This window comes from Blennius ocellaris, assembly GCF_963422515.1.
Source record: "Blennius ocellaris genome assembly, chromosome: 7".
Taxonomy (NCBI): domain Eukaryota; kingdom Metazoa; phylum Chordata; class Actinopteri; order Blenniiformes; family Blenniidae; genus Blennius; species Blennius ocellaris.
This window is the reverse complement of record NC_137656.1, coordinates 16,643,858-16,664,143: the sequence shown is the minus strand read 5'-3', so window position 1 is coordinate 16,664,143 and position 20,286 is coordinate 16,643,858. Positions and strand designations below refer to the sequence as shown.

Below are 20,286 nucleotides of genomic sequence, written 5' to 3'. Positions count from 1 at the left end.
GCAACCGTCTGAGCCTTTACCCTAAAAATGACCTGACCCAGTGGAATTATGTATCATAGTACCACTGTAATAGATAACAAATTTACAAACCTAATAGACAACAAAACATTAAGTGGATGTTTACTTAATGATATCTGCAATTATCTACCAGTTTTTTTGTGATATGTGACAGTTGCTACAGGAAAAAGGAACGGAATATTGGAGAGCAATTTAAAAGAGGGAAAACAGAGGAGACAATAAATGCATTTAAAGATCAGTTTAAACAGAACCGGCAATTAGCATTAAGCAAATATGTGTGTATGTTTTTGACGTGTGTGAAATGAATGAATAGTATTTTAAATAAAGGGTCTTTCTTGTAGGACAACAAAGTGAAGATACTCAGTGAACGTGACGCTAAATAAAGAAATGATGGGATTTATGAGGAATAAATAGCCAGCGCTATGTTGCTCAGTGTTTTTCTCTGCTTCTCTCAACACAGGATATTCAACAGAATATCACTTGTTCCACCTCCGCCACACAAACGGCCAGCAACCCCACATTGATCTCCACTGTATGTCAGTCACTCATAATGATCCAAAGAGCCCTTTGAAGTTGTACCAAGTCGTTGATTTGTGGCTGTTATTGTGGCTCCAGGAGCTCCAACCCCTGATGGCACAACATGAACATGAACAACCTGTGGAAAAGGTGGAGGAGGGGAAGGAGAACCAAGAACAGAACAAGCTGAAGAGGGCCAGGGCCCGCTTCCTCAAGGGAGTGTCTTACTTCTCTGGAGATATGGAACCATTTGGGAAATGGATGTCAAGTAAGTTTTTTTTTTTTTAACAACAACAACAACAACAACAACAACAACAACAAAACAGCTCTTACAGGGAGAGATGCAAAAGCGGTTTCATAAATTGCTGAATTTCAGCGGAACCTGACTTTCTTACTCACTATGCATCTGATGAACACAAAAATATTATGCAGCGGTTCTTCCACTGTTGTACAGGCAAGAATGTATGAGTGACATTACATCATGTATATCTGCAACATAACGGTGTATACTGAAGGAGAGCACGATTTACTTGTTAAATCAGTTCTCTCCCCTCAGGCAGACTCTGTCACGCATGAAACCTCTGCCACTGATTAGTCTTTTACAGCCTTTAGGGTTAAACACCTTCCACTCGGAGTCAAATAAGTTTGTTTACCCCTGCAGGACAGTTCATCCTCCTGCAGCTTCTGGATTGGGTTTTGCGAGGAGCAGCCCAGGTGATGTTTGTCAACAACCCTCTGAGTGGCCTCATCATCTTCGCCGGCCTAATCCTGCAGAATTACTGGTGGGCCCTCAACGGCTTTGTGGGCACACTGTTTGCGACCATTTCTGCTCTCATCCTCAAACAGAACAGGTGTGCAAGCAAGGCAAATTCCTGAATTAATTGGTGCCACTGATGATGATGAATTGTTGCCTTTAGGTAATAAAAAAGTGACGCGTTGAATGATGTACTTACCGAGCTGCCACTTTTCCTCCAGGGGAGCAATTGCCGCAGGGCTTTACGGCTACAACGGCATCCTGGTGGGTTTGCTGATGGCCGTGTTCTCAAAAGCAGGCGACTGGTACTGGTGGCTTCTGCTTCCAAATGTCTTCATGTCCATGATGTGGTAAGGAAGAAAGAGAAAAACAAAACAAAAAATAAACAAACCAAACACCATTTGTTTGTGTGGTTTTATTGTAAGACAGGTTGTTCCAGTTCCTCATGACTAAATAATCTCGCGTGCTCGCAGGTATTGTTGTTACAATATAAAGGCGTGTTAGATAAACGTAATAAAAGCCACAATACAATTTAAGTACACAATGTTAGTGTCATGATGTGAGATTAAATGATTATTGGTTAAATGTCAAGTAAATCTGGCACTGATGATACTGTATGGATTGTGTTCCAGCCCTGTTGTATCCAGTGCATTGGCATCTATTAACAGTCGGTGGGATCTGCCGGTGTTCACGCTGCCTTTTAACATACTGGTGTGTCTCCACATGGTTGCCACTGGCCACTTCAACCACCACTTCCCCCAAGTCCTCATTCAGCCACGCACGGAGCTCCCCAACATCACCTGGGCTGAAATTGACGTTGCAAAGGTCAGTGAATGTGCAGTTCAAGGTTGGCTGTTTGTTGGTTTTTTTTTGCTTTGTATGACATTGTTAAGAAAAGAGACTGCAGGAACAGTCTGCTGCACAAATATTAAATACCATGTTTCCTGCATGGTATTGAGTTATAGTTTGGGGGAAATGAGTATGTAATTTAGTATGTTGTCTTTTAAAAAGCTTTGGCATGCGCAAACATGGCATTTCAGTCAGTTTTGTATATATTAAATATATTCCTATCTGTGTTAACCAACAGCACAACACAAAATCAAAAAAAGTTAACTTCTTATTTTATTTTCGATGTTGAACATCTTCATTCGCCTTTATTGCTTTTTAATCCGTCTGTACCCTTGTAGCTGTTCATGTCCGTGCCTGTGGGAGTAGGCCAGGTTTATGGCTGTGACAACCCCTGGACAGGAGGAATCTTCATCATCTCACTCTTCATCTCGTCCCCGATCACGTGTGCTCACGCTGTGCTGGGATCTGCTGTCGGGATGGTTTCAGGTGAGAAGGACCACACAGTGCACGACATGCTTTTTGTGGCATCTGAAAAAAAGCACGCCAAGACATTACAACGTCCGAAAGAGAGTGATTGATTTCTCAATGGTTACCCCCAAAACATCTGTTGAATATATGGCTCAAGGGTCCGACTGACCGCAGGTGTCTAACAGGTCTGCATCTTGCAGGCTTGGCTCTGGCAGCTCCCTTTGGGGACATTTACTTCGGCCTCTGGGGATACAACTGCGTGCTCGCCTGCATCGCCATCGGAGGAATGTTTTATGCCCTCACCTGGCAGGTGCACCTGCTTGCCCTCGTATGCGGTTCGTAGATTCCCAATAAAGACACCATCTAAAAATGCATCTGACCTGCAAACGTAATCATGTGAAACACAGGGTATCTAATCTTTGAATGAGCATTTCATAACTACTTCATCATCAGATATTTATCTTCTTGTCTTGCAGCTTTTTTCTGCGCATACCTGGGCTCAGCCATTGCCAACATCATGTCGACGGTGAGTAAACATTTAGGTTATCCTTGTTTGAACGCCAGCTAGCAGTTGCACACCTCCATGCTAACGGCGGCCAATGTTTCGTCCACAGTTTGGTCTGCCGGCCTGCACGTGGCCTTTCTGCCTGTCAGCCCTCACTTTCCTCCTCCTGACCACTGGAACCAACCGCATTTTCAAGCTGCCACTGGCTAAAGTCACGTACCCGGAGAAAAATCTGATCTACTTCTGGAAGATGAAGAAGCAGGAGACAAAGGAGAAGGTGGAGGAAGAGAGAAAACAGAAGGAGCAGCAGCAAAAAGCTGCTGAGGAAGAAACGATACTCAACGAGAAAGAGCAGCTGAGACTGATGCTTGAAAGGATGGAGGAGGGGACAGCGAAAAGGGAACCAGTGGAGAGAACAAATGACATTACAAGCTTCGATCAACAAGGATCTGAACGAGGTGAACAGGATGTGGATGAAAATATAAACAGCAGTGAGAATAGCTATGATGAAAATGAATAGTTGCACTATTCAGCTGCCAGACAGAGGTAATCACAGAGGACAAGTAATATAAGTAGTATGAGATCATGTAATAAAGAAGCGCAGACGGATGAAGACTTTAAATAAGCATAGCTGAAAATATTTCAGGGTGACTGTATATTTTGCGATCAACACCTCTGATGCATTTCTTTCTACTTGCTCTTGCTGATTTTTGCCGCATCGATATTGTAATGTCTATCCAACTTATTCTGTGATCATTTCTGTGCAGGATCCACAAAGCATGTTCATTCTGTTTTATACTATTGCATTACAGCATGAGCTCATGTCCTCTAATACAGTGTTTTTCAACCTTTTTTGAGCCAAGGAACACTTTTGTCTTTGGAAAAATCTCGAGGCACACCACCACCCAAAAATAAAAAAAATTTTAAACTCTGTAGCCTATATTAACAATATAAAGTCATTCTCATCAAAGTTTTATCAACAGGAATCAAATAAATACAGAAAAAAGGTATTTCCCAATTTCTTTTTTAATTTTTACTCACTCAGTGTGAAACCTGGACCTGATGGATGAACGCAGAGCTGAGATCCTGGTTAACATTCTTCCTTTTCAAAAACTTCTCCATCACTGTCACTGACACAGTACTTTGATACAAGATGGGCGCAGCCGCAGGAGGTGGTGATTAACCAGACTGACGTCAGTTAATGCCCCGTTTCCACCGCACTAAAAGTTTCGATTTCACCGGTAAAATTCTGTGCTGCCATCTAGTGGCAAAGAGTATTGTAGCTGCAGGGCATGATGGGAGTTCAGGTTATGTGTTGCCGGAGGTTATTGAGAGTTATTGTTGGGGTTGTTGTGTGTGTTGATTTGTGCTTGTGTTGTGTTTTTGTTCCTCCGTTCAGATAGTTAATTATTTTGTCTAGTTTGGTTTGGTTTGTTGGATGTTGCTGTGCAACCATGAGTGAGAAATATGTTGTGTGGAGTGTGATCCTGTTATGAAGTTCCAGTTGTGTGTGTTCATGTCAAAATAAAAGCCTCTGCTGATCAGTTAGCAGAAAATAATCTTGACTCAGAGCAATTCTTCCGTGGTGCTTGCCACAGTATTAATACATGATTACTCTGCAAACTGCTCTCCCAGCTGACAGTGGCTGTTAGAGCAAATGTTTTTTTTAGAAAAAAAGTGACATTGGATACATTCCCATGGACATCTGACTATATCACCACTGTGTCGTGACACAGTGGTTGAAAAACACTGCTCTAATAAATATAGATTTTTCTCCTTTCTCTATTTTACTCTTTTTCTATTTTAATTCAATGATCACTTGTGTTTGTTCAATAAATTGCAATAGTGGCAAATGATCTCTGAAAACATCAATTCGGTACGATCGTGCACCATATCAGCAGAAACCCCCAGGCTGGAATCCCAACCTATACAGCAATAAGGACGCTCAAGTTTGTGGTGATTTATCTTGATTTAATATGATCACATTTTCAGTTCATGTGCATTATTTAGGGGGTTGTAACAAAAGCCCAAAGGACCTGGAGAAAACCCACACATGCACATAGAGAACATGCAAGAAAGAAACCCTGTCAGGTCTCCTTCTGTGTCTCTTTAAAACTTCAGTGTTTGCACGAGTCTGCCTTGGAGTTCACCACAAATCATGATACCAACGAGACAAACCTACACGCAAACCTGCGGCGTTCTTGTGAGGCACTGCATCAAATTGACTTATAGGTGCATTTAACCCATGCCAGTGTTTTACGTGACCTTTCCTATGCCGTGTGAACTGGATCTAATGATCAAAATGTGTTCAGATTACACAATGCGGTCGACTAAACAGAACAGGGATTGTATAACCCAGCATCTGTGGGCAGCTTGCATATCTGGAACGGCACTACCTGTGGGTCCTAAAGTCCACAAAGCAGTTCTAGGTAATAATGTACCTGCAGTCACAAGGTAACACAAGGGGGCCTTGTGAGTAGCAATTACGACATGTCCTAAAAATAATGATTAACTTACTCGTGAAACTATTAAGGACATTTCTTGCAAGACAGTGTCAAACCGCTTACAATATCCATCACAGCATGAATCACGGAGCTACACATTCTGCATGAAGTCCACACTATTTCACCAAAAGACAAGCACAAGTCTGTTGATAAAGCTCATCCTCATCAGTAGCTGACCTCAATTTCCCAGATGTTCAAAGAGGGTCCTTATGGGAGGAGGAGCTGCCACTCAGTGTTTTATCCCTGTGATTCGAGGTGTTGCTGCCATCAAATATCAACATCACAAGAAGGTTGTGTCTTATTTTCAACATTTCATGTGTTTTTTTAGGTTTGTTTTTTTTTGTTTTTTTTGCAAGTAAAATGTGAGTTTGTAAAACTTTCAAATGTTTGCTTTTGAAAGTTCTAATTTAGGATTCAGATTAGTGTAAAACATGTGTTTGACTCAGCGAAATATGTTCGAGAATGTGATCTTCAAAGAGAAAACTGAAACGTGTGTATTGGCCTTCGCTGTTTGTTTTGTGTAACATACCTGGGACATTCCCAAAATATAATGCTAAATAATATTGTATTACAAGAAACATAAATAAACCCTAATCAACATTTTAAAAAGAATTGTTCAATTGATGTATTTAGACTGTGGGAGGAAACCGGCATACTGGAGCACATGGAGAACATGCAAATTCTGCATAAACAGTAAAGAGTGCTCGTCTCTACTGCCTGTTGCTCCCCCACTTACTATCACCAAGAACTCCAAGTGAAATCTCAGTGTCCATTTTTCTGGGGTGACCAGTTCATTAGGTCTGTGAGAAGGAATCAGAGAACCTAGAGAAAGCCCAGGAACGTTCTGGAAACATCAGATAGACGAAGCTCGTCCTCCAGCAGGTTTGGAACTTTTAGATTTTAACAATAAAAGCTGGATGACTTTGTGTCCTCAGTTGTATTTGCGTCAATCAATTCAGAGATAGCAAAACATCCTGGTACTTTATCCATCCATCTTCTCTACCGCTTTACAGTATATCCTGTTCAGGGTCGCCGGACGCTGGAGCCAAATCCAGTTTTTTATGGACGAGGGCAGGGTATCACCTGGACAGGCCGCCAGTCCACCACAGGGCAAACACACACAGAGACAGACAACGGCGCACACACCTATGAGCAAATTAGTCACCAGTTAACTTGACCTGCATATTTTTTGATGGCAGGAGGAAACTGAAGAACTCGGAGGAGAACATGCAACACTGGAAGGCTCAGCCGGTTCCCTTATATTTTATAAACTAAATATCAGTACTTCTAATAATGATGATAGTGAAGTCGCACATTGACCTTTGTTGCATTGTTCTCCCGTCTTTGAAGATTCTCAGTGTAACAAAGTAAACTGGTCTGGCTTCATTGCTGCTGATGGTGATACAATCAAAGCAAAAATACATCCAGATACAAGTAGAAGGAAGTTGTTTACACACTTCAGGAATGCATAGAACATTAGTGAGACAAAAGATTAGCTGCACAGATCAACAACAGAAAGCAAGAAAACTTTTTATTTTTTAATTTCCTTGTGGAAATACCTTCTCTATATTTAGCCCATCCTATTCATAATTAGCCTTAACTACACTTAGTACGAGCAGCGGCCTTTGACCCTGTCAAGATGCGGTCTTGCTCAGGGAGGTCAATTTGCACACCGCCTACAATTTAGACCTCTGTTATTTTACTGAAACAACTCAGCGCTCTCACCTGATTCACCTGACAAGAGTTATCAACAATATAAAATACGAGGAAATGCCTTTCAACTCCACCGCAGAGGTGATCAAATCCAGACGCAAGATACTTGAAAAGCCAAAAAAATCGAAATATCTTTGCAATACAAAAAGACATCCACCCATAAAACTTAATAACTACTTTTTTCCGCAGGCGCCCTAAACAGATCACCAAACCGAGATAGGGCAAACACATGTACGTCCACGTGCAAACTTGATCTGGATGATAGCAATAAAAAAAATGTGGCCAACTTCTGGTAACAAAGGGTCAAACTGTTTGTGAACAACAAAGAATCATTGGAAACTGTGGCAGCTGAATAAATAAAAAAAATAAAAAAAAGGTAGCACAGATAATAAGGACCAAGTATGAAATGAATAATGGTTAAGCACACAGGGAATTACACAACAAAATATAAAATGGATAAACATTAGGGCAATATACATTATGATTTTCTATTAATTTCAATCATAAGGCTATGGGTCACAAGATATTACTGAATATACAACATAAGATCTTGTATGGGCCTAAATGCTACATAGATAAAAAGGCAAAAACAATATATACTTCATTCAAGAATGAAGTAGTTTTTTTTTTATGTTATGTTGTTGACTAAATAACGCACCTGTGAGAAAATCACTTTTATTTTGGGAAATTAATTTCAGCGGAGTTGGGATTTTGTTCAGACTTTTCCCCAAGCATTTCTGTCCTGTCAGTGGAGGTGGCCTGAGAGTGAAGGTCTGCAGCCAGGTCAGTACTGGGCAGAACAATTGACTTTGGTACTATAAACTTTGTTTCATGCAACGACAAGGATGCATTGCCATTTATGATCATGCTAAATGAGGTCTACATCCACACCTATACCAATAATACACATTGACACAAAATGTGGGGTTTTTTTTCCTGTTGGTCTTCTGGAATCCTGCCCACAGATCAGAGCATCGTGTATTTTTCGGCATACATTTTTAATCCTGATGCTCTTCCTTGCACAACCTGAGCTACTGAGAGTTAAGGGCCTTGATGATTGACCCTAACGTGGTGAAGCGATGATTCCAGTTACATGTTTCCTTTCACAACCAGTACTCTGCCATTAAATGTTTTATTTATAGCATTCAAATGTATGAACACAGTTGTAGTATGTCACCACAGCCCCCAGCTGAAATGTGCTTGTCTTTACGGTTCTATTTACGTTGAACATACGATTTTGGATGTCAGTGTTCAGTTTGCTTCAGGCAACTGTATGCTTTGCAAATTTGGGTATTCGATAAAGTGCTAAGTTTTCAGTCAGTGGTCAACATTTTATCAAAGTCTAACTAACCCTGCTGTGCAAAACCATCTTAAAACTTTCAATGGCTTCCTGTTCTCAGTAAACATGGTAGCTGAAGCAGCAACGTATTCATGAAGGACGCTGCTTTAGAAAACGACACAAAAAAAGAGGTCATGTTTTGATATGGTCTTGGTGTCGGAGGATAGGTGCACGACGGTTGGCTGCTTGAGGATTGTCTGATTGTCTAGCATCAATCTGATACCATGAAGCTGGACAGGTGACAATAAAAAGTTGTGAGTATATCAGCTTAATATCACTCTTCAGTTTGACTGCGTTGTTCACATGGCTCTGCTTCGAAAACGACTTGTGGCTAAATGGGGTCATAGGTCATTGGTGAATCCAAAGCCAAACTCATGTAAAAGTCAAAGTTCAAAGAGTTTATTTGCATAAAGTTCCACAACAAGGCAAAAGTGTCCAAAAGATGAATCCAAAAAGCACAAGTACAAAATAACACCAGTAGATCCAAACACCAGATACGCTGTGAAATCCGCAGGATGCCATGACACCAGGTTACAATGACGATCTGGCAACGAGACTCTGAGGGGACGGGGCTTTTCTGTACACATCAAAAACACAGGTGAGGCTCAAAATAAAAGAGAAAAGGACAAGACAGAGAAGACTTGACTGAGTCACAGAGAGAGCTGACAAATGGGGCCTTACATTACTGACACTTTGATGGACTGGGTATGGAGCACGGAACAAAGGAGATGAACATTTCACATCTTCACATGACAGTGGACTTGGCTTTTGTTAAGATTTATCATCGCTTGCTGCACCAGGAAACAGGTTCAGGGAGAAAGTTGCTGTGACAGTGTGTCAAGAGTTTCTTGCCATGAAGCTGAAGGACATGTGGAACTTAAATTGAAATGATGCCGATTTTGAAAGGGAAGTGCACTTAGCTCGGACTTGTCTCCTGTATTAATAGCAATGGAGTGGTCTGTTATTTCAGTGATTGTTTTTTCAGCGTACATCGAGCTTCTTGTAATACCGTTGATGACATGCATGACAAGCAATATGCAGAGAATGTGTTACCACACAATGCACACTGTTACTGTATTCATCAGTGATAACATTTCCAGGTCGTCAACGCCAACAACACTTTGACAGTGTCTCATCCCACTACCAAGGCCCACTACAATCCACCCAGAAGTGATAGAGTGAATCAATCTGCTGAGATTATCCTTTTCTCTGACATGATATTCTGCTTGAGGGAGCTTTAGAACTTGGGATGTGAAGTTGCCTGCTTCTTCTTGAGTGTACCACCAGAGGTCAGTCTTCTGGGAACTTACTGTGTCCTGCATTTGGAGATTGTGACCATCTCCAAATGTATATATTCTATACACCATATAAAGGCATCCCATACATAGATCTAATCATTACTTTGAAGGTGAATAAACAAACTAAATTCAGTAGTACCTGTGTTTGCCGCAAGGGCCTCTTGCCAAAAAGTCTTTCTCACCGTGGCTTGTAAAAGGAAGCAGCCGAATAAGGATTGTGACGGTAATGTGGACTTAACTGTATAATTGTAGGATTGCCGTCACACATTAGATGAGCGGTCAGTCTATTTCACAGAAGCTCCATCAATTAGTTGAATAAAAAAAAGATCTGTAATCTGCAACTCAGCAGTCCTTGAAGGAAACAGAATTCATGTCTTTCAGAATAATCTGTGATTAACTGCCAACCTTATGAAAGCAGTAAAAAAAAAAGGGGGGGGGGGGGTCTTAAATGCAAGGTAATATTTAACGAAGCAGTTTGGTCTGTGGGTGTGTTCAGTCCAAGTTCATGAATCAGTGTCAGTAATATCAACGGTGAGGAGTGTCATTGCCTTAAAAGCATTGAGCCAGAGCTCAATTTAAAAAAATGAATACACTCAAAAAACACACAAATGTATTAATACGATTGTGTTGAAGTGTCCTAGGACAAGAAACTAATCCTGGTGGCCTGTGAGCACCTTGCATGGCAGTCGTGACTGTTGGTATGTGAAAATCTGAACGATCTGAGAAACTTGGTGCCTAATAAGAAGCCACTGGAGCAAAACTGGAACAGGTCCACCTCGGCTCACGACATGAACATACAAAGTTGTAAAAAAGACAAAGACGACATGTCATTCAACTTTCATTCAAATTCACTGCTGTTACTCTTCAGTGCACTGGGCATTGCACCATGTCTGATATGATTACAGACTGTATGTCACGGCTGGGAGCCGGCGCGTGGAGTGTCCTGAACCCAAAAGCAGAAAGTTGTTTGCAAACATCTATGTTTTATTGAGAAAACAGGGAAAGGGGAGCTGGAACGGAGTTGTGCAGGGAGGGAACGGGGAGCTGGAATGGACCCGGGGGAATCTCTGGGGGGCCTCTTGGAACCGGGACGGGACCCGGGGGAATCTCTTGGGGGGGCCTCTTGGAACCGGGACGGGACCCGGGGGAATCTCTTGGGGGGGCCTCTTGGAACCGGGACGGGACCCGGGGGAATCTCTTGGGGGGGCCTCTTGGAACCGGGACGGGACCCGGGGGAATCTCTTGGGGGGGCCTCTTGGAACCGGGACGGGACCCGGGGGAATCTCTTGGGGGGGCCTCTTGGAACCGGGACGGGACCCGGGGGAATCTCTTGGAACCGGGACGGGACCCGGACGGGGAACTTCTTGGGACGGAACCGGGACGGGACCCGGACGGGGAACTTCTTGGGACGGAACCGGGCGTCGGAACAGGAACCACCCCGGGGAGGACACTCACTCCCCGGGGAGGACAACACCGACTCACCTGCGGCAGCAAGCCAACAGGAGACCCGGGGGGAACTCTCCACACGGTCTGAAGACTAGGCAATCTTCTGGCACCGGACCCACCTCCCTGCAGGGCTTAAGACTGCTTGACAATCAATTAGCTGATTGCCTGCAGGAGTGCCAGAGAGGATCCGGTGCTGGAGCGAGGCGTGTGACTCCTGACACTGTAGACACCTTTAAGGTGCTCATGTTTAAAGTGCATTGATTCTGAATATTTAAATGATCTATTCTTTTGTGTTTTTTCTGCAGTAAAACTAAGTGAAAATAGTTGTCAGCATTTCTGGGATATTTGCAACATGAGACACTGAGATGCAGAGTCAGCTTCCCTCTTGGCCATTTTATTCACTAAAAACCCACACCAAGTCCCCCTGCCGCCGCCTTTTCAGGCCACCAGGTTCTTCTCCCTAAGGTGGCTGCTGTCCTCTCTCAGGCACTGCGGCTCTCCTACTCCCATGCTTTCCATAGGCATCTTCCCTGTAGCTCTGCTCCTTTTGTCCCCGTGCTACCCTGGGAGAGGGCAGAGAGGCAATTAGCCTCTGATAGAGACTCAGTTGTGTTGCATGGAGCTTGATGCTAAGTGTTCGCCTCTTTCTGAAAAGGCGAGATACATTTTGTATCGCAACGACAATTCAGTCGACGACCCTATCACATGCTGTCTGGCTCATCAAACCACCACAGCTCCTCTCTCACCGAATTTGTGTACTGGTGTGACATATCGTGCCTCGAACTAAATGTGAGTAAAACCAAAGAGAGTGACGGAGAGGGTTTTGCCCTGAAAAGAGCTGTGGTCCCGAACAAACAGGGGAATGTGAACACACCCTAAGATTCTCTTGGCAAACAGCCAAGAAAGCCATCCCAAACGACTGGCTCACGACGGAGGCACTGAATCAAAAGAGCCTGGGTATCAGTAATGGAGGACATTTTCAATATGGACTAATTCACGTACAAGTCGAAAATAGAAGAACCTGGGACAAACGGCTCTCAAACAAGTGTCTCTCGTTCCCCGGTTCTACTTGCGCATAAATGTAGAGCGAGCTATCAATCCAGCCATCCATTTTCTGCCGCTTATTCGGGGCCGGGTACTGGAGGACAGTATATAAGAGTGCAGGAGTTAGGAGAAAGTGTGACGCACTACCGGAGCTTTGCCAGTAATCAGTCTGAGAGCAGTGTGGTCCAGGTTGGAAGCTGAAAGCACGGAGCTGAGGCGAGCCTGCGTCTCCTCCACGGCGAGGTCCAGTGCCTGCACCTCCTCCTCCAGCCCCAGGCTCTCCACATCGGCCTCCTGCTGCACCCTCTCAAGAGTCTCAAGAAATGCCTTTTGGATTTCTTCCTTCTCCAACTGAAGTTTGTTGAATTTCTCCTCCTGAGCCTCCTGATCTCGCCTCAGAGCCATCAGCTTCTTGATCTTGTTGTTCTCGAAGGTGTCCTATAAAAAAAAAAAATACATGAACTGTATGGAATAAGGCCCACGCTGCACAGCAGAAATGACAAATGCACATGATGACACTGACCGTTTTCTCCGAGTAGTAATTAATTCTCTTCTGAACACCGGCGGATTGTTTGTTTTCCTCATTTGAGATTGACTCTGCAAGACACTTGTTGTCCTGCAGGAGAGTGCGCAGCGCCGTTCTCTTACATTCCTGCACCTTCTTAGTTTCGCTGATGCTTGTCTAGAAAATGTCAACAAAAGAGAGAAAAACATACACGGCATGTAACAAAAGCAAGACCTGATCCACATCGATGACAAACATGATCACAGTAGATATTGTCTTGTTATCTCACATGAGTAAGAAATCATGTAGCCAAGTCGCGCACCAGTGGGAGCACGAACTTGAAAAGCTCATGAGAATGTGCGGAACATTCAGGAATAGTGTCAACTTCTGTTAATGATCGCACGACCCGTTCCCCCACCCCCCCCCAAAAAAAAGAAATTTGCCAAAATCACACAAAAAAAAAAAAATGAAGGAGCTGGAAAGCTGATGACATGGTCTCAACTCCGTCCGTTGCCATGGAGACGGAGACCAGAAGATGTCAGCAGCGAGAGGCAGGCACACAAAACTTCCTCCAGGAATCTTTTTGTTTTTCCTTCTTATCTTCCAGCCTGAACTAGGTTTTGGTCATCGGGAAGTTAGTTCTGTGTTCGTACCATCAACTTGATGACGTCCATCTTCTTGTCCCTGATATCTTGACACCCGATCTGGAGGGCTTCTTCTCTCAGAGTAGTGATGTGGCTGTTCCACGCGTGCTGCCTGTCGCTGAGCGCCGTCTCCCTGGTGTTTTCCTGCTCTTGCTGCATCACCAGTAACTTTTTCGTAGACTTCTCTGCAAGTTCTGCTCAAAATGTGAGACAATCATCAGTTGCCGAATTTCTTCTGACAGCACGAGATGCTGAGTCTGAACTCAAAAAAGATTTACCTGCCAAATACTCTTCCCATGTGCCCTTTGTCGCGGTCATCTCTTCATCGTGTTTCTGTTCAAATCAAGTCGTTGGTTGTGGTTCGGATGATCATTTAGTTAATACGTCTTGGGGAACATGAATAGAAACAAAACACACAAACCATTTTCAGTTCCTCCACAAGGGAGCCATTCTGGAGGCGCTGAATTTCTACCGCGAGCTCCCAGGCTTCATGGTGAAGCTCCTTCTCGATTCTGTCTTGATCTTTGTGCTCCGCCTCAGCAGAGACGACAGAATCTGCTTCCAGCTCACAGATTGTGTTCTGGTGCTCGAACAGCAGGTGTTTCATCTTTTGTTTGTACACCTGGGAGGAGACACAAACACCCGAGCAAATGGGATGGATCCATATGTTTAGTAAATATGAAGACAAATAACACACTGGGGTGTAGAATGATTGATTGTTGATGTGGAGAAGGGAGAGGAGTAAATATGATTAAGCTGCACCCTGCTCCATTTCTAGATCCGTTATTATTAATTTACTTACTTTTGGGTGGGGGAGGGGGGGTTGCTTTGCTTTGCTCTGTTATGTTTATTTGTTTTGTGTGTTTTTATTTTTATTTTGGTTGTTAATTTATTTTATGTTAGTCTGTACCTTGATCTCTATTTGGTGATGAGCCTCATCCTCTTCGATTTCCTTCTCCACATTCTTCAGCTCTGCCTTGACCTCTGCCAGCTTTCTCTCCGGGACTTTGCAGTAGCCCTGGATCATGTCTCGCTCCAGCTGGAAGTAGTTCCTCTCTTCTCGCTCTCGGTCCAGGTCTTCTCGGAGGCGCGCGTTGAACTCCTCTAGCTGAAATACAGAGACCGGCGTTACTGGTTTTTTTTACATGAAAATGATCAAGTTGTGAGGACATTTTAGACAGAGATGAACAGAATAACAAATTATGATGGAAGATTTGCATTATATCATTACTTGATACTTTAAAATATAGCTCATCAACTTAAACCCCCAAGCCACACACAAATATAACTATCAATACTTTGGCTTATAACGTTCTCTTTAAGGCGATTCATATCAGCTTGTTTCTTCAAACCATTTAAATTAAACCATCTTGTACATTTTCACAATGTATTAAACAATCACTAATCAAAATGACCGGTTTTGATAGAATACCATAGATATAAACACCGTTTTATATTTATGTAGTATACAGTACAACTACCTGCTCCTTGGACATTTCTTCCTTGGTGAGTCCATTTATCAGTACAGGTGTCTTTTCCTTGGCAGGCATTTGGCTGGAGCCTTTCTTTTTGGGTGGCTGCAGGGAGAGGGACAACATGTTATATTACACTCATTTAATACACATTTCAGTGAAATATCACTTGGCTATGATTAATTCCGTTTTTCAAGAAAATAGCAAGTGTCTGGCCTGTTAGGCAGGCACAGGAACAATACACAGAAAATGAAGCTTGGCATTGACCGGCAGTTAAGCTCTCATAACACCTATGAAGCTTTACAGGAAGAAGTAATTCATTTAAACTGCACTTGGTTTACCATCTTCTATTCTACAAGGCGAGCCTCGGAAACGGCCAATGTTCGTCCCGCCAGGAAAAGAGCAGAGATTAGACGATCTGTGATCAAAACCCGGGGCTCCTCCAGGCTGCTGCGCTCAAACACACGTTGCCATGGCGACAGGCGAGCATGCACCACCAGGGGGCGCGCGCACTAATAACAAATATAGCCACCAACGACACGCCAGGGAGACTTGTGGTTCTCATCAGGACAAAAGGGGAATTAGTCTAAAGAATGCCATGAAGACGTTACTGTCATGGCTTCAGAATCTGCTCACATCAAGTTAGTTTTAATTGCTGATGGACAAACGACCTCTTGAAACAATATGTAGGATATTGAACCTCAAATGCTTGAAAAACACTATTTATAGTTCATCCATTCACTTTTACATACTTCCTCCAAACCCTGTTTATATTGATAGCGAGACACAGGCCCACAACTTTTGCTCTGGAAATTTCAAGTTTTCCTTCTTATTTTCCAGCCTGAACTGTTTTGGGCATCAGGAAGTTTATTGTGTGTACTTACCATTGTCTCAATGAAATGAGGCTCAGTCTGGGAAATGTCAGTGTTTTCTTTCCCAGTAGGAGTGTCAGTTTTCTACTGATGCTGCTTGTCACTGGCTCAGACAAAGTGACGTCATCAAAGATGCTGCAGCTGACAATGATGAAAGGCAATGACATCACAGACAAAGTGATATCAACTTTTCATCTCTTTTCGTCATTGTCAGCTGCAGCATCTTTGCCCAGTCATTAACAAAACTGGCCTTTCGTGCACAGTCCCTAATAATAATAATAATACTACAAAAACAATAGGGTCCCATTTCCAGGCCTCAACCTTTCTGCTCGGTCCCTAATGAAAATATCTCTGGATTCTTTCCTGGAGTGGTAAAGCGGTATAGAAGATGGTAGCTGTCTCCTTTCTGCCCGGAGAATTTCTGAGGTTCCTTAGCACATTTTCCCAGTTGGAGCACTATTCCACTACCAAATTTAACAGCCAGGATTTTTCTTCAAACACCAAAACAGAATTCTCCACATTTTTGTTGCCATTGAGATAAATAATGAGAAAAGGCTTATTGAAAATGAGAACCAGTTGTCTACTAACCTTCTGGATAAAATAAAGGGGTGGAAGAAAAAGAATGTATGTGGGGAAAAAAAAGTTTCAACGATTGTGTTGTATTTGATGCTATACAAATAAAGTTGAATTGAATTGACTAAAATATGCACAAACATTTTCAGGACAACAATTATTTATATTTTCATCATACGAGGAGCAATAAACTTTTACAGGCATCTAAAGTATTCACCTCAGGGTAAAAAAAAAAAAAAAAGTACAATCTGACAGGTTTATTTGCACATGTTGAAAGGAACTGTGACTGATGACACCAAAGTCCTATGGCTGCCTAATGACAGGACTGTTGAGGCTGGGAAAAGTTTCTAACCAGACATTCGGTGACAGATGAAACAGCATGAGCCACAATTAGCTGGGATTAAAAGCCCAAGAATCTATAGAACACATAAACACAGACTGTCAAGCAACTATGAAATCAGTCAGAAGTAACACAGTTGACAATGTCGACATGGCCCAGAATTGAAGTCTCACTTACCCTCTGATACTCAGATTCTCCTCAGTGTGTTTCTATGTATTGTGATTCTTCACACTCGTGTCCAACTGCTGTCACGGCGGGGAGCCGGCGCGTGGAGTGTCCTGAACCCAAAAGCAGACCTGAAACAGAAAGTTGTTTGCAAACGTCAATGTTTTATTGAGGAAACAGGGAAAGGGGAGCTGGAACGGTGACGGGACCCGGGGGGAACTCTGGGGGGCCTCTTGGAACCGGGACGGGACCCAGGGGAATCTCTGGGGGGCCTCCTGGAACCGGGACGGGACCCGGGGGAATCTCTGGGGGGCCTCCTGGAACCGGGATGGGACCCGGACGGGGAACTTCTAGGAACCGGGACGGGGAACTTCTTGGAACCGGGATGGAACCGGGACGGGGAACTTCGGGACGGAACAGGAACCACCCCGAGGAGGACACTCACTCCCCGGGGAGGACAACACCGACTCATCTGCGGGGGCAACCCACAGGAGACTCTCCACACGGACTGAGGAATAGACAATCCTCTGGCACCGGACCCACCTCACTGCAGGGCTTAAGACTGCATGGCAATCAATTAGCTGATTGCCTGCAGGAGTGCCAGAGAGGATCCGGTGCCGGAGCGAGGTGTGTGACTCCTGACAACTGCCTTACTTTGCATTTTCTTTTCCAGCCGACATCACATGGAACAGTTACAATCATAGATACAAATAAATGACACACATACTAAGATAAAAGTAAAAGAAATACAAAGCAGATGCACGGAAAAAAATACAAATAAAATGATCAACTCGAATAAGATCTGTTACTGTGCAGATGCAGGCACACTTAAAAATATGTGACCACATTTTTTTTTTTTTTTTTTTAATTGGAGGTGAAAATAACGTTTTGATTTTTGTTCCCATGTATTCAGATTTGTATATATTTCATATGGTGTTTTCCTGAATTTAGAAGTGTTATTAGGAAACTTGAAGTAAGGTGGAACCTTGGGTGTGATGTGTTGCGCCGGGTTGGTTTTGCGGTGCGCCTCCGGGTCTCTTCAAATGCAATCCGACCATCAACGGCAGCTCCCAGGTGTTCATTTGTCTTCCCTTTGTTGCCTATTTTCAGATTACGCATTCGCTGTTGTGTCAGCCCCAGTTTGGGACCCGTAACAGATTGTGGGGGCACGTCCGGGATCAGCACACTGTACGCCTATGTGTTGCTGCTCATCCAATGATACTGAATGCCAGGACCTCCAGTACTGCGTGTTCCCAGAGCCAGGGGTAACCCAGTGTACAGCAAAGAGGTCAGTGACCAGTGAAGAGGGTACACCAGCCTAAAGAGTGCAGCACTGTAAACCCAAGCGTCCGAGACCAGCAAGATGTCGTCCGGCGGGAGAAAACAACGACTCTGGAACATCAAGAAGAAGCTACTCAAGCTGACTGCTAGTGAGGCCCACCTCACTGTATCTTCTATTGGAGATGTCGAAGGACTCGACTCCAGTCAATTGAGTCAAGATGGTGAAGAAAGCTGTGTTGAGTATCTTACCAACTATCTGACATGCCACGCGGTTCTGGGCCGGGAGGACCAAGGTCTCCCTTTACTAGAGAGACTTGAGTGCATCATAGATGGGGCCATAGCAAGTCATGAACAAGGTTTAGTGTCTCCAGAGGGTGAACCAAGTACAAACAAACAAGCAGTTTCACCCTGCTCAGCCACAAGGGGGCACCAGCGACATGGACATTGAGACGTTGCTCGCCTGTTATGACGGCACTCCAGCTCAGCTGAACCAAACTCTGTCCGCTGCGGCCTCCCCAGACCCAGGAAGACTGCATCCAGCACGACCCCCCTCAACCAGCAGAATACTCGATCACCAGTCGTACCCGCTACAGGGGATCCACTCTTTCCAGCTTGTGAGCCCACCCAACAGCTTTACTCCCCTCAGCCCAGTTTTCCGAGCCACACTGGTGAAAGTATGATAGCCATGAGAGATTTGCCATTGCTCTCCCGCAAAGATTTCAAAATACATGGGAGTATGATAAGTGACACAACATCCGAAGTAAGTTATAATAGCATCTGTAAGCAGATGAATGAGGCTCTCAGAGAGAATCACACTCAAAACGAAGTGATTAGAGGAGTGTTGCGTGCAAAAAAGCCTGGGAACTTTCGAGATATGCTAACAATATAAGACGATCTTACAGTTGCAGAGCTTAAAAGTTTCCTGCAGTCCCACCTAGGTGAAAAGAGTAGCACAGAGCTCTTCCAAGACTTGATGTGTGCCAAACAGCATGAAAGCAAAACACCTCAGCAGTTCTTGTACAGGATGATAGGACTGAAGCAAAAGATCCTGTTTTCAATGAAACAACCAGATTCAGTTGTCAAGTATGACATGTCCACCATTCAGTGCATTTTTCTCAACACTATTTGTCAGGGAATAGGGGAGAAATACGAGTGTTTGCCGAGATTTAAAAACCCTCTTAGGCGACCGTAACGTTAATGATGAGGCGCTGCTATGCCAAGTAATCAAGACTACAATGGAGGAAAGTGAAAGGAAGTGCAGACTTGGCCGCAGCTCTGCCCCAAAAGTAAGTCATGCCCACATAACTAATACTGAATCCAAAGAGAAAACAAAGGAGAACGTAAAAGTGAACCAGACTGATAATGACTCCACACTCCAAAGACTAAGTGCCCAAGTTGAAGCACTGACTCAAGCCATGGAAAGTCTGAAGGTAATAACAGCTCTTGTCCCGGCTCCTGAACAGAGAGACCCAAAACCTCAGCCAGACAGAAGGCCACAACGAGAGAGAAGGAGCTGTCAAAAATGTGCTTCTCAAGCCAATCCAAACTGTAACCACTGCTTTGTCTGCGGAGAGGAAGGACATCGTGCCGTCGGGTGCCTGAAGAGAACCAAGCCGTCAGGGGAAACTGGGAATGGTCAGGGCAGAGGGACTACCCCTGATCAACAAATCATGACAGTCCCACTCAAAGAAAAAGTTCTGGATAAAGTTTAGTAAGCTTTATCCAGACTGAGAAACGGCCTGTAGATGAGTCAGCTACTGTAAAAGTGGGTTTTAAAGGTCTAACTGTCTATCCCAGTCAAAGTAGCTTACATTAAGTGCCCCTGCACTCAGAGAGTGTTTGTTCTACTCAGTCAATTGTTTTGTTTGATCCTGTACTAAATAATGTCAACCTTGAACAACTTAGTAGGAGCAGGACATTTACAGATAGAAAAGACAGACAGGCCATTTGTCAAAATACCCATTTCAAACTACTCGACAC

The 20,286-nt window shown here is 43.7% G+C and overlaps 2 protein-coding genes across 2 annotated transcripts; one reads left to right on the top strand and one right to left on the bottom strand.

Annotated features, from left to right (window-relative positions):
* Positions 1-648: 648 nt before the first annotated feature.
* On the top strand, positions 649-11,946 carry slc14a2 (solute carrier family 14 member 2; the record flags this gene model as incomplete). The annotated part of the gene is made up of 9 exons (XM_080500023.1): positions 649-802; positions 1,196-1,385; positions 1,510-1,638; positions 1,921-2,113; positions 2,476-2,623; positions 2,806-2,940; positions 3,082-3,131; positions 3,220-3,516; positions 11,932-11,946. 9 exons carry the CDS (start codon positions 649-651, stop codon positions 11,944-11,946), a joined length of 1,311 nt encoding a protein of 436 aa, XP_080356149.1.
* Positions 11,947-12,577: 631 nt separating this feature from the next.
* Positions 12,578-19,889, bottom strand: drc4 (dynein regulatory complex subunit 4; the record flags this gene model as incomplete). The annotated part of the gene is made up of 8 exons (XM_080500022.1): positions 12,578-12,892; positions 12,978-13,136; positions 13,613-13,797; positions 13,882-13,936; positions 14,025-14,225; positions 14,514-14,711; positions 15,085-15,180; positions 19,854-19,889. 8 exons carry the CDS (start codon positions 19,887-19,889, stop codon positions 12,578-12,580), a joined length of 1,245 nt encoding a protein of 414 aa, XP_080356148.1.
* Between the last annotated feature and the right edge of the window lie 397 nt (positions 19,890-20,286).